Genomic DNA, 12,964 nt, shown 5'->3' with positions numbered 1-12,964 from the left:
AATGGAACAGATATCTTGCCATATAGATTTATTTCACTTTCAATGTTTATAATGATTTACAATTTTATGATTGAATGCAGATACCGATTTGCCTATTTTGATCGAGATCGGGGTTCGTATTCCATTTGTAAACAATCAAGATTGTAATGATCTCTTTTGTATAAAAGTGATTTTCATCATAATTGCATTTTAAAGATTAGTTATGTCCCACACTCTGTTGAAACACTGCTTTTCGTTCTAGTGGATCGGTTGAATAGTTTTATTGACGGTGCATATTCAAGCTGCCTGTGATACACTTTTCAACGTACTTAATTTGGCGGGAAATTAAAATGGCTGCAAAATTAAAGTCTCAATTAACATCAACGTTTAAAATGCATGGTCTAACACTGCGAAGGTAAAAATTGATATAATACTTTGATATATATTTCTTACGATTGTGATATTTTCTGTTTAGAGACTGGGTGGTATTTTGACGGTTTAGCCTTCATAAAGATGCAGTCAGACCTTAGGCAGTTCCAATTCCAGCTTCATTGTTAAATAAAGATGTATCTACTTTACCATAGTAGTTGATGCCATATACTTTCTGGTGGCTGCTATATAATTTTTAGCATCTGTCGACTAATTAATAATAATCAGGTCTGGCACAATCACTAGATTTAGATACGTAGCTTGATTTACCTACATAGCTTTATTTACCTACCTGAGGTAGCTTTATTTAGCTACCAAATTGATTTATTTATATTAAAAAGCATTTTTCTCGGGGTGTGCAGAAAATATCATTTTGATGCAGTGATCATTTTCAACTTTGAATTCATCTGAAAACAACTCATGAAAAAATCGCTCTTGGAAAAATGTCTTTTTCTGCGCAATTGCAATCAAAGTTCTGAAAGTTTTGAGGCTGTGTATGACAGAACAGTTACTCCTTGAAAGAAATGACAAAGAAGTCCAGTTCTGGTTAACACGATAATAGGTCGGTAATTATTCAGCACAATGTGAAGTAATCATACTCGTTTATGCCTCACCGCGCCCAATAGAGAGGACAGTTAACCAAACAATCTGATGGAATCAAATAATTATCCGGTGTCCACTAGAAAATTATATGGTAGCTGCCAGAAAACCAGAAAATTAAGTGGTGACCATCAGATGAATAATTTTCGCCTGGCGCCACCCAACTTGAATAGAAATAATTTGATTTATCTAAATTTTGTCTTAATTTTCTGTTTCAGTGAAGCCAGCAAGTACTTGATTGAAGTTTTCAATCATGTCGAAGAAACACAGAGAGAGGAGATTCTTGATAAGATGATTGAGATTATCCAGAAACAACCCTGTAAGTACTGTAAATTGCTAAAAATTTTGCGAGATAGACATCTACTCTTTATTAACAAGACTAAATTTTCACAAACAGTGATTACTTCCGTGTATCATGCTGTGTATAATAATCCTTAGGAATACTTATGTTTGTAAGAATGCTATTTTCATGAGCACGTTATCCTGCGTAATGATGTGAAAATACTGTGAAATCACTAATTTTTGTGGGGGTTTAATTTTCGTGGTTTTCAAGGTATGAAGAGACCCACCAATTTATGTCCATCACGAAATGAAATTTTTCACCTATATCACCATTGAACAATTCTTCAACCACGAAATCAAATCCCCATGAAACAATATATTTTCCTTAAACCACGAAAAATTGACCCGTCGAAAATTAGTGATTTTACAGTAAAGGTCCTCTTGAATAGAAAGTGATTTACAGTATAAGTTGATGCATATAAACATTATGTACACCCATACAGGTCTATTAACTTGATTTGTTTTGTAAAAAAAGTACATAATTAAAATAATAGACTGATGATTTTGGGTAATTAATTTCCAAGATAAAAAATGAAAAAAATTGTCAGTTGTAGCTGTGATAGGATAAATTTTCAATTGATGTCATGATTTGATTTCCATTTATACTAAATAATAGCAGAGTGTCAACTCTCTATCATTGAAGAAAAAAGTGATACATGTTATAAAGTACATTGTAAAAGCAATGATTTGTAATTAATTTCCTGTGTTTTTTTGGTTGTTCCAGTGAAATCTTCCCTAATTGGAAAAGACGCCTGTGAAGCTGCAGTTCAAGAATGTAACGCTGAACAAGAAGAGGGGTAGGGGGATAATGAGGGAAATTATAGAAATAACTCTTTCATTTTATTGACATTTTTAAGAGATCATGATAAAGTTTTTTTGGTAAAATAAAACATATACAGGTGACTCTCGATGGCTCGAACTCCGATCTCTCGAAGTTCTCGATCTCTCGAAGTGAACCTCCGGTCCCGTTTTTTTCCTCTATATAACTAAGCAAATTTACTCCTGATCTCTCGAACTTCTATCTCTCGAAGTTCTCTATCTCTCGAACCAATACCTTGGTCCCGTTACACGTATTTCATTGAATTTGACCCTCTATCTCTCGAAGTTTTGATAGTGCGTGTATACACGCCGATCAAGCGTGAAATTGAGCCTGGACTTACCTGGAAAAACAGTTATCGCCTGGGGATGGCATGGAGGTGTTAATTGGGTGTTTACATAGATGACACTACACCTGTGGGTCGTCCGTGAATTGATATAATTAATTGGTTATTATTGATAAATTATAAACATGATAAACGAAATCTTAATTTATTTTGACCTGTAACCGAGATGATAAAATTTTGAAAATAAATTTATAGACGTTCGTTTCAATAAGTTCCCATAGATTATGTACTTTTATTAGAGTCAACATAATCCCAGTATGGCAAATAATGCACAAGAAATTCCTTTGTCAAGGACTGAATGCCGATTAAGAAAAATATGGTGAACACAGTGAATGACCCGATCAAGCCGCGGAATAGCCAATCCGACAATTGCTTGTATTCGGGTTTCAAATTATTATGAAATAAGAACAAATAACTATTGAATCTTCAGGAATTCGTTTATTTATTCAAAACACGATCATTGTTGTTGATATCAAGTATATTACCTGTAAAATACGATTGAAAACGTCCAATAACTTTATTTACATATACTTCCAGTATATATAATAGTAGAACATCGCTGATCGGAACGGAAAATTCCGGATTTTATTAACTTTCCATCTCTCGAACCCTTCGATCTCTCGAACTTTTCTTGCGGTCCCCTGAACTTCGAGAGATCGAGAGTCACCTGTAACATTAAATTAGGGAAAGCATGAAGTTTATTGTCGTATATTAGAAAGAAAGATTCAAATGATTGCAAACTTTGGAATTCTTGATGGAAAGTTCATTTTTTGTTCAGTTGATAATTTTGATTTGAACTGTTCTTTAATACATGTACTTATATTTCTGATTTTCAGAGACAATGTTTTCTGTGTCATTGATGCCTTTTCTGTGCCCAGATATACATACAGTGCAGATCGCAAGAAGTTTATACAGTAAGGATATAGAGCTATAATAAGTAATAGATTAAAGGGAGAATTAAGAAAATGAAAGAAAGTGAGCAATGATGTATCTTAGTGAGATTGAAGAATGTATGTTGATAATGATGAAAAATATCAAATTTATTTTAAAAAATGTTGAATACACCCTGATACAATTAAGCTATTTCATTCCTTCAAAAACGCTCTTAAATTTTACATCATGTATACATCAAAAGTGTTTATTGTCAACTGTTCCTTATTCCATTGGATGCATGTAAAATTTGTACGTCAGTAGTCAGTTTTTTTGTTTTGAGAATTCAAAACTTTGATTTTGGAAAACTATGTTTTTTGTATTTTAAAGAAATTCCACACTTGGGTTACCTCCTCCTTGCCTGCATGGAACAGCACAAGATAAAGTGACTCTGTTTTTGGACAGATATACCATTCTTCAACAGGTTTGTGACAAATGCTCAATCTGTTGGATTCTAAGAAAAATTTGTTTTTGAACACTGACAGACTGAAATCTATGATATTCATAATTTCTTCACACATGTTTCAGTTTTCTATCTTTCTTGTAATGTGAAATTCCAAGGAACATTGAAATTGACTTTTTGAATTAATATTCTTATATCATGTATATATCATAAGAATATAAATGCACTTATTCTATTCTAGTATCAGATCTTGGATACTGAAAAAATTGAGACATATCAATTAATATGCAAGAGACAACTGAAATTTATTAATATAACTCCAGAATTATTTTGTTCATTATGCGCTCTGTGTGTTCAGTAATTCATTGAATGATACTGAACAGTCTCTTCTATTTACCGGTATATAGTGATAATTTACTAATCACCACCGTCTTATTTGACAGAGAACTCAGAGACATGATTTATTCACTCCTCCTGTCATTGGAGCAGAAAGGGATGAAAGTGCAAAGAAATTCCAGGTAAAAAGAGAAAACAATAAAATTTAAATGTACATTTCTGATAAGTATCCAAGGTTTCATTTTCACGGCCAGGAACACGTTAAGTTCCAAGACAGTACCGTTGTCAGAAATCTTTAAAGTTAAGCACTGAAAATGGCTCGTTGTCATGAAAATACAGTTAAGGTTATGATAATATCCGTCCGTTGTCATTAAAAACATACAAAATTTATAAATAATGCCTAAAATATGACGTTTTTGACCAATTTCGAGATTAAATTTAAATTTTGGGGAACAGATACAACATTCAGTATTCCATACAAAGATTAATGTATTTGATATCCACAATACATTTTGAGAAGTTTTGTTTGGCAATCACATGCCCATGTGTGAAGTCATGATCGCCAGCTTGAAAATTATATATTTCTTATGTGAAATTTATCAAAATGGTCCTTTTATGTTAAAATATGAATAAAAACTTAAATTTACATGTGTTAGACAACTGACAGCCTATTCTTGAGAACAGGCTTTGAGAAATCGTTATTTATGAGCAAAACGTCCGTTGTCAGTACGTGTTAAGTTTTTCCAGTCCGGTGTCTTTTTCTTAATTAACATATAAGTTTATCAATAAAACAGTCTGACTAAAGCCAGTCCCTACTATTTCACTTTGTTAGAGGTGAAATAGTAGGGGCCGGTATTTACTATAAGTCAGACTGATCAAGAAAATGCATATATATTAAAAATGATCAAATGTATGTATACTCTTAAGAAAAAGAAAGCATATTGGGGAAAATTTTTAATCTTTTTGGGGATCGTCTTTAGAGTAGTGTATATATGCTAACATGCTAACCATTCGGTGATGTTATTTAGTCAATTCATTTTCATACTAGAGTGCAAACGTTTAACAATTCCTGAAATATCATCAGTAAAACAAAATTAAAATGTTGGATACATATACATGTACTTTAAATACAGAGGTTTTAACTGACAAACAAGTTTCTGAAACAAGAATATCAAAAGTCTTGGTTTGCAAAAGTCATAATTTCAAAAGTTCTTTGGTCGAAACAATGATTTTGTCGGCAAATACAATTTATCATTGAGACAAATGCTGACTGACGTTTTTCATACTAATTCATTATTGTTAGGCCACTTATACACACTGTATTGTCGACGGATTTTTCTCGGTATATTTCCCGATCAAGACAAGGAGGACATGGTGGGTGTAAACGGTAGACAGACGATGCTCACTCCTAAAAGATTTTTTTTTTCTAATGGGCAAAGAAATTCAAAATGAACAGAAATATGAGCTAATGACTGGGATCTTTAACTGGGATCTTTAACTTTGAGATAATAGCTCTTAGCGTTTGCATGTCTTTGAATATTTTCTCATCTTCAAGAACTGCGAACGAAAGCATTGTTCTCCCGCCTACCGCCAAGTCAATTTTCAAAAGTTAACATATTCGAAGGATTTTTTTTTATAGATAATTATATGGATTTCATAAAACAATACTTATTTGGGAAAACAAAGAGAGAAAACTAAAAACCTTGTGTTTTTCACAATAGGAATCAATGGAAAATACTTTTAAAACACACACCCCTCCCCGGTGAAACAAAAATTCTTTTTTACAAGTAATATGGACTATTATTTCAAAAATTCAAACTTATCGATAATAGACAAAAAAAAAAAAAAAACGACGAAAAACAATATTATCACAAATATGTTTATAGACAAAAAACAATATTATCACAGATAATTCAATATATGCCGCTATGAGAAATGTATTTTAATCTTACACCGTCGGAGAGTTACCATGGTTACGGACTTTTTAAATCCAATAATTTTTTTTTGTTGCGCCATTTCTGTTATAATGTTAGTGCGATGAAAATCTTCCCCCACCCTTTTTATGGGTTCGTTTTTGTATTATTTTGCATTCTAGTCAAAATCTGTATTTTTCTTATATTAGTAACTTGCCATAAATTTCTGGGTTTGGCGCAATTGTTTGGACGCCTCCAAGGATTAACTCATTTATGTTATATCTTATGAATATTTACATGTACGAGTAATCTTATATTTTCAATGCATGTAAATTTCTAGTCAGTCTCAGGGGGAACACACTTGTACCCTTCATGCACCTATGTACTTGTTTTATCCGGTTTTGTTTAATATCAGGTGATACCCCTTAATGATTCGTTATAATACATTTTACTTTATGCCATTCAAGCAAATGACATAATCGACAAAACTGAATATCTGTGTTTGGTTATCTTTTACTGCACTTTCTGGCTGATATTTCTCATAGGAGGCATAAATGCTTATTTTTGTCATCAATTTCGAAGCGATTTACAGCTGAAACATTATATTTTATTAACATATTTATCATTATTTGCCTAAAACATAAGAAAAGATAGTAGGAACATTTAATCATATCCAAGACTATTTCAAAATATGGTGTTCTTATCTTATACCCCCTTTTTTCAAGAGCTGGAAAAAGGGATAATTTCATATTTATTAAAACAATTCATCAATTACATGTACAATTGAACTGTTTTTTGTATTAAACAACGATTTTATATAATATGGCCAAATTGCCATTAATATATAATTAATTACAATTAATATTGAATTAAATGGGTTCAAAACGTAGGTGGGAATCGAGAGTTAGCGTGCGCATTTCTTCCTTCACTTTGAAATTAGTTTTTTAAGGAAAAAAGCCCTTATGTATGACAAAGAAAAGCTGAATATTATATGAAATATAGAAAATAACATACGTTTAGTTCCTCATGACTAATCACCCATTTATTGAAGGCATGCTTGAAATTTATCAAAGCATAAAAAACTGAAATCGACCTCCTTAAAGTGTATACATACAGTAGAGTAGCGACAACGGACCGATGACAACGGACTGAATTTTCGTATCTTGTCATGACAACGGACATAAATTATAATAATTTGAAATTTTCAGTTTTAATTTGTTCTATTTTTTCTGCAAAGGCTTATAACATGTCTTAATACTGACTGCACTAATTGGTATATATAAATAATATTCTATTTACAAAAAATATAACATCTCAGGAGGAAAATGAATGAAATCCACGTTTCATTTCACAGGGGTTTAATATCGCCAACGCAAACTCCTCTTTTATTACTTCATTTTAATGTCTGTAATTCATACAACATCAATAGGGGTGTCAGTCCTGTTCCCCATTGCAATTTCAGACATTGGTTAAAAGGATTTAACTTAAAAAATGAAAAACTGCTCACGGCCTGTCTTCTGAAGTAATGACATCGGACGGATTTGTCATAACCTCACCTGTAAATTCATGACAACGAGCAATATTCAGTGCTTAACTTTAAAGGTCTCTGACAACGGTACTGTCTTGGAACTTAACGTGTTCCTGGCCGTGATTTTTGCTTGTCATCAGTGAAAACTGAATGGGTGAGTCATACATGTTCTGCTATCATTCATTTAACAAATATGTACATACATTGTTTTCAGCTAAAACCTATAGAGTATTTGCTTGGAAGCACTGCCAGACTAGGGGAAATTATTGTACTTGGAATGTTAACACAACTTAGAGAGGTAAAAAAAATTCTTAATTTTAAAATATTTTATATGTACTTTATCCGTTTTCTATTTTACTGTTATTGTCTCTTTTCATCTTTCATGTTTGTCTTTAGGACTTTGGTGCACATGTTTTTGATTATTATCCCATGTATACGAGTAGTATCCCATCCTTTTATCTGCACATGTTTTTATTAATGTCACCTACATGTATTACAAAATAAAGATATTATGATATTTATTCCATGACATAAAAAAAACCCAAGTTAAAAGAAGAGCTTAGAAAATGTACCTTTATTCTAAATTTTATAATGATATACAGAAGAAAAAATCAAATGCATTCATTTAATGATCAAATGTGCATATTCTAAATACATTTTATGTTTATATTCATTAAATTTTTGTATGTTAATACCCCCCCCCCCCCCCCCCACCCCGCCAGGTACATTCATAATAAATTTTATGTTTAATTTATGGGTTTTTAGGGTAAATGGTATGTGGAGGATCCAACAGGCGCAGTGCAAGTAGATCTCAGTGATGCTGTATCCTTTGAGTAACTGTCATACAAACAACAATAGCACCATAGCTGATGTTAATGATTTTCTGTTATTATAAAAATGAATTTGGATTTTTTTTGGGGGGATAATTTATTTATTCATGAAAGGCCTGTCTTACTCTGCCTCATATTACTTTAGGAGTTTACATGTAGAATCAGAAGTTATCAGTTGGACTTCAGGTTCCGACTGAATTTAAAATATATATGATATATGTGCATACAGTGAAATCTGTATAATCTGGCACATGTGCAGTCTGTTTCACTTTTTACTTTGAACCTTTATTTCTCAACCCTTTATAATACAACACCTGATTTATTTTGACACAAATTTTGTCTCCTAGTACATGTATATGCTGACACTGTATATTGTAGTCTGATTGAACAGTTAACAGAGCATGGATAAGAATAATACAGTGTCTATTACCGTATAATCCCTCTTAACTGCCCCTGCCCCTATAAGTGCCCCCCTTCGTCTTTTTCAATTGTTAGGAAATAAGGGCCCCCTGTACAGTGATTAAAATCATTTAGAATTGTTTCAAAAGTCTGCCAAAATTAGAAGAAAGGGAAATTGAAACTTGTCTATTATTCAGTTTCTCGGTGGATAATGAATCATTTAGCATAATTTGGGTGGATTATCTTCACTTAAAGTTAAACATTATTTTAGTGGTTCTTTGAATTTATGTTTCTTTTTCAAAGATTTTTTTAAAGTTAAAATATGACATTAAGTATTATAAAGAGAATACCAAAATAACCGCCCCCTTTTTCGCAATTTTCTAAGCGCCCAGGGCGATCAATAAGGATTATATGGTAAAAGTATTTTGTTTCTTGATGAACTGGTCAATCTGAAACATTCTTGACCGTACTGTAGAACTTCCACACAGGGCTGTTCACAGAGAACTGCTTTGTTCTGGCTGAGGGCTGGTATGAGGATGAAGTGTTCCATGTCAACGCTTTTGGTTTCCCTCCTCCAGAACCAGCAAAGGTCACAAGGTACAGTAAAAGTCAAGGGCATTTCAAGAATTATTTTTGAATGTCTAGTCATGTACTATGAAATCACAAATTTTCTAGGATGGAGGATTTTTCAATTTATGAGCCTCATTTTATAAGTTATATGTCCAGTAATGTATACAAAATGCCAAGGAGATTTTTCTATTTGTTGATGCACACATACATGCATGCATATGAAAAGAAACTACATTTATTTATGTTTTTAGAAAATCTATTTTGCTTTTAACAGGGCATATTTTGGAAACATTAATTTTTTCGGTGGACTGTCCAGTGTCTGTGCCAAAGCCTCAGCCAAACTGAAACAGGTGGAGCAGGACAACAGAGACGCCATGTTTGTGTTCTTATCAGATGTCTGGCTGGACCAGGTCAAGGTAAGACAAATAACTAGGACATTTCAAATAAATATAAGTAGGTCATATCCCAAATCGTTTTAAATTTTCTCAAATTTTTAAATACTGTAAACCAACTATTATTTGCATCATCTTTTATTCGCAATTCGTCATTTTAAAATCAATCCGCGACGATTAATTTCCGCGACTGAGAAAACATTCTCTACAAATCCTTAACAAAATGAATGGTTCATAGCTATTAATATTTGCAAGTTAAAGGAGGTCATGGAACTCGCGGATATTTCTCGCATGCAAAATAAAAGTTCGTTTACAGTAATGGAAAGTGGCGTTTTTGTGTTTTATTCACCATTGTCTTCTACCACTTGCACAAAGATTCCATGTGAAATGTATTCAAAATTCAAATATTTACATTCAGTGTAATTTTCTTGATGAAATCCATTAGAAATCCACGATGTTCAAATCTCTATAATATGCGCGAAACCTTGTCACTGCGCGTTAGAATACACAGAAGGAACTATATGCATTTTCAATACTCTAGGAACACCAAAATGTATATTTTTTGACACAATTAATAAATGAAAAATATTAACCATGTTAATTAAACGTAAAAATGCAACAAATGTGCGTTTAAAATTAATTTGTCACTTTTTCCTCGCAATGTTCGTTTGCGTTATTTAACTTTGCAACGTCACAAAAGGCTCTTACTTCTATAAAGCACACCAGTTTTGAAGGGCACCAAATTCACATTAAAGTTTACCGAAATAAGCAATTATGAATAGAAAAAATTAGAAAATGTAAATATAAGCATTGAATTCATATTTTGGGATGTCTTCGGTCCTGTAACACACCTGGCCGTGCCGACAAATTATCATACCGCGCGTTTTGTTTAAATGTGTTTTACATTTTTAGACCTTGAAAACTGTTATTATATGTAACTTGTTTTCACTTCATTATTGATTTTTTTCAGGTGATAGAAAAATTAAGGATGCTTTTTACAGGATATTCAGACTTTCCTCCAACATGTTTCATTTTGTGTGGTAATTTTATTTCTGCACCTCAGGAGAGCCATAGGGCAAAAGTTCTCAAAGGTGAAGATAGTTCATAGAGTCGTATCCAGGTAGTAATTCATACAGTAAAACTTGTTTAGTACAAACACGGATATTGCGAATTCATGGATGTAGTGAAGTTATCTTGGATCCCCAGTTATATATATTTAACAAATTCCTTATATGAATATAACGAATTAGGGATATAGCCAAGTAATTTCATAGGTCCCAGTGACTTTGTTATAACCGAGTTTTATTGTAGTGTTTTAAGAAGAGGGTGATCAAATTATTGTTCTGTTTAAAACATATTTTCACTTGATCTTTGTTTTACTTTATATTTTCACACCACTCTTTTCTTGTTCAGAGCTGTGGAAAACTTTTTCAGATAGTCAGTCATTCGGACCGGCAAGAAGACAAAATATGCCGGTCCGAAGTGATTTTTGCCGGTCCGAAATAGTTAAGTTGCAAAATCAAAAAATTAAAAGAAAAGCATTACATTTATTTTCTTAAGTACACTTTACTTAATAAAACAATTTAAAAAGTCTCCATTTCCAGGTCCATCCTCCTCCGTTTTCGTTTTTTGCATTTATAACAATACTACATTTCATCACTTTTAGCAGGTAACAATGAATGATAATTCTGCAAAGTAAACGTAATTTTTTTTAAACATTAATGCATTTGGGAATTGTATTTTGTCTTGAAAATGAGTCCAAGAAACTCTGTGCATCGATAATAAAGATACCAACATCATGAACATGATCGATGAAAAAAAACGAAATCGGGGACAGTCGGAACGACGGAAGAACTATAGGTTTACCGCTTTACTCAACTGTGTTTGAATTTTTTCTGTCAAAATGTTTCACATACCCAGCTACATGTATATAGCCTGCCTTATCTTAATTTTTAAAATGTTTTTTACAAATTATGTGCCATTGGTAAATTAATAGGTCATGCGAAACAATGCTGGTTTCGCTTTCATTTCCTGTAGCCTCGATCTCGTGCAAAGAAAAAGTATTGCGCAATCGTTTATAAGGTACGATAACTAAGCTGGGAAGTGTGCCGATGATAGGCCTAAATCAAAATGGAAAATCTAAAACCTTTAACAAAGAAAGAGGTCGGTCATTTGGGCCGACATCAATAGCATTTTTACCGGTCACAGGCATTTTTTGCCGGTCTTGCCGGTGTAACGTTGAATTTTGACCCGGGTTGAAAATTGACCCGGGGGTCATTTTTCAACGTTGAAAACTGAGACCAAAGGTGTTGAATTTAGACCCTAATCCGTTGAAAACTGAGCCGGGTCGTTGAATTTTGATCATGAAACCGGTTCAAAATTCAACAGCATAAAAACACATATTTATGATTGGGTTTTCACTACTGTGACTTAATAATTCATAGTGTCTTTCCACAAATTTTATTTAAAAATAAACTTTGTTGTTATGACTATTTTTTCTTGTGATCATATGCTATATTGCAGGAGTCCTTTTAGAAAATTTCATTACAGTGAGTGACATCGATCCCCCTCCTCCCCCCCCCCCCCCCCCCCCCCCCCCCCCCCCCCCCCGCCTTGTTTTTCTCATAGAACAAGTGTTAAAATGGAGATAATTTTTTTGTAAAAACAGAAATAGTATTGATTTCTCAATTAAAGGTAATATAGAATATGACTTGATGTTTCTGAAAAAAAAATTACTACAACTTGTATTAATATTTTTTAATGTTCCGTAATTGATGAGACGTAACAATGCCTTGAAGTCTTTAATTAGGATCAACATGTACTTTATATTAAAACATATTGGATATCTTTGTCAAAAATTGATACGAGACATAATCAAATAATTAAATTAGCATTCTGAATAACTAAATCCTCTATAATTACTCCATCAATGCATAAAACGAAACACATTTATTTAATATTAAACAGCAACAGCTTAATTTATGCTGATCCATAGTCTCTAAGTCTTGAAGAGAGAAAACTTGTGCCTTTTTCCCAAAATTTTCAAATTTTGTTTTGTCAATCTATGTGATAAATTGATTTATATTCGATAATAATGTGAAACTTTACATTCCTATTTAATTGAGTTTACAACCAATTCTAGTTTAATTT

The 12,964-nt window shown here is 32.5% G+C and overlaps 1 protein-coding gene across 1 annotated transcript in view; it reads left to right on the top strand.

Moving 5' to 3' along the window:
- The first annotated feature begins 112 nt into the window (after window positions 1-112).
- Window positions 113-12,964, top strand: part of LOC134236206 (DNA polymerase epsilon subunit 2-like) — a 30,458-nt gene continuing 17,606 nt past the window's right edge. The window contains exons 1-11 of the mRNA XM_062718366.1: window positions 113-394; window positions 1,227-1,327; window positions 2,075-2,147; window positions 3,350-3,427; window positions 3,774-3,867; window positions 4,290-4,364; window positions 7,838-7,921; window positions 8,389-8,445; window positions 9,328-9,449; window positions 9,697-9,838; window positions 10,785-10,905. Coding sequence (XP_062574350.1) covers window positions 330-394; window positions 1,227-1,327; window positions 2,075-2,147; window positions 3,350-3,427; window positions 3,774-3,867; window positions 4,290-4,364; window positions 7,838-7,921; window positions 8,389-8,445; window positions 9,328-9,449; window positions 9,697-9,838; window positions 10,785-10,905 — 1,012 coding nt within the window. The 5' untranslated portion in view covers window positions 113-329. The remainder of the gene's footprint in view (window positions 395-1,226; window positions 1,328-2,074; window positions 2,148-3,349; window positions 3,428-3,773; window positions 3,868-4,289; window positions 4,365-7,837; window positions 7,922-8,388; window positions 8,446-9,327; window positions 9,450-9,696; window positions 9,839-10,784; window positions 10,906-12,964) is intronic.

Source organism: Saccostrea cucullata, unplaced genomic scaffold, assembly GCF_032062105.1.
Source record: "Saccostrea cucullata isolate Sc308-1 unplaced genomic scaffold, CSIRO_AGI_Scuc_v1 ctg172, whole genome shotgun sequence".
In the NCBI taxonomy this organism is placed as follows: Eukaryota; Metazoa; Mollusca; class Bivalvia; order Ostreida; family Ostreidae; genus Saccostrea; species Saccostrea cuccullata.
Note: the sequence above shows the minus strand (reverse complement) of the source record. Positions and strands in the feature narration are given on the sequence as shown.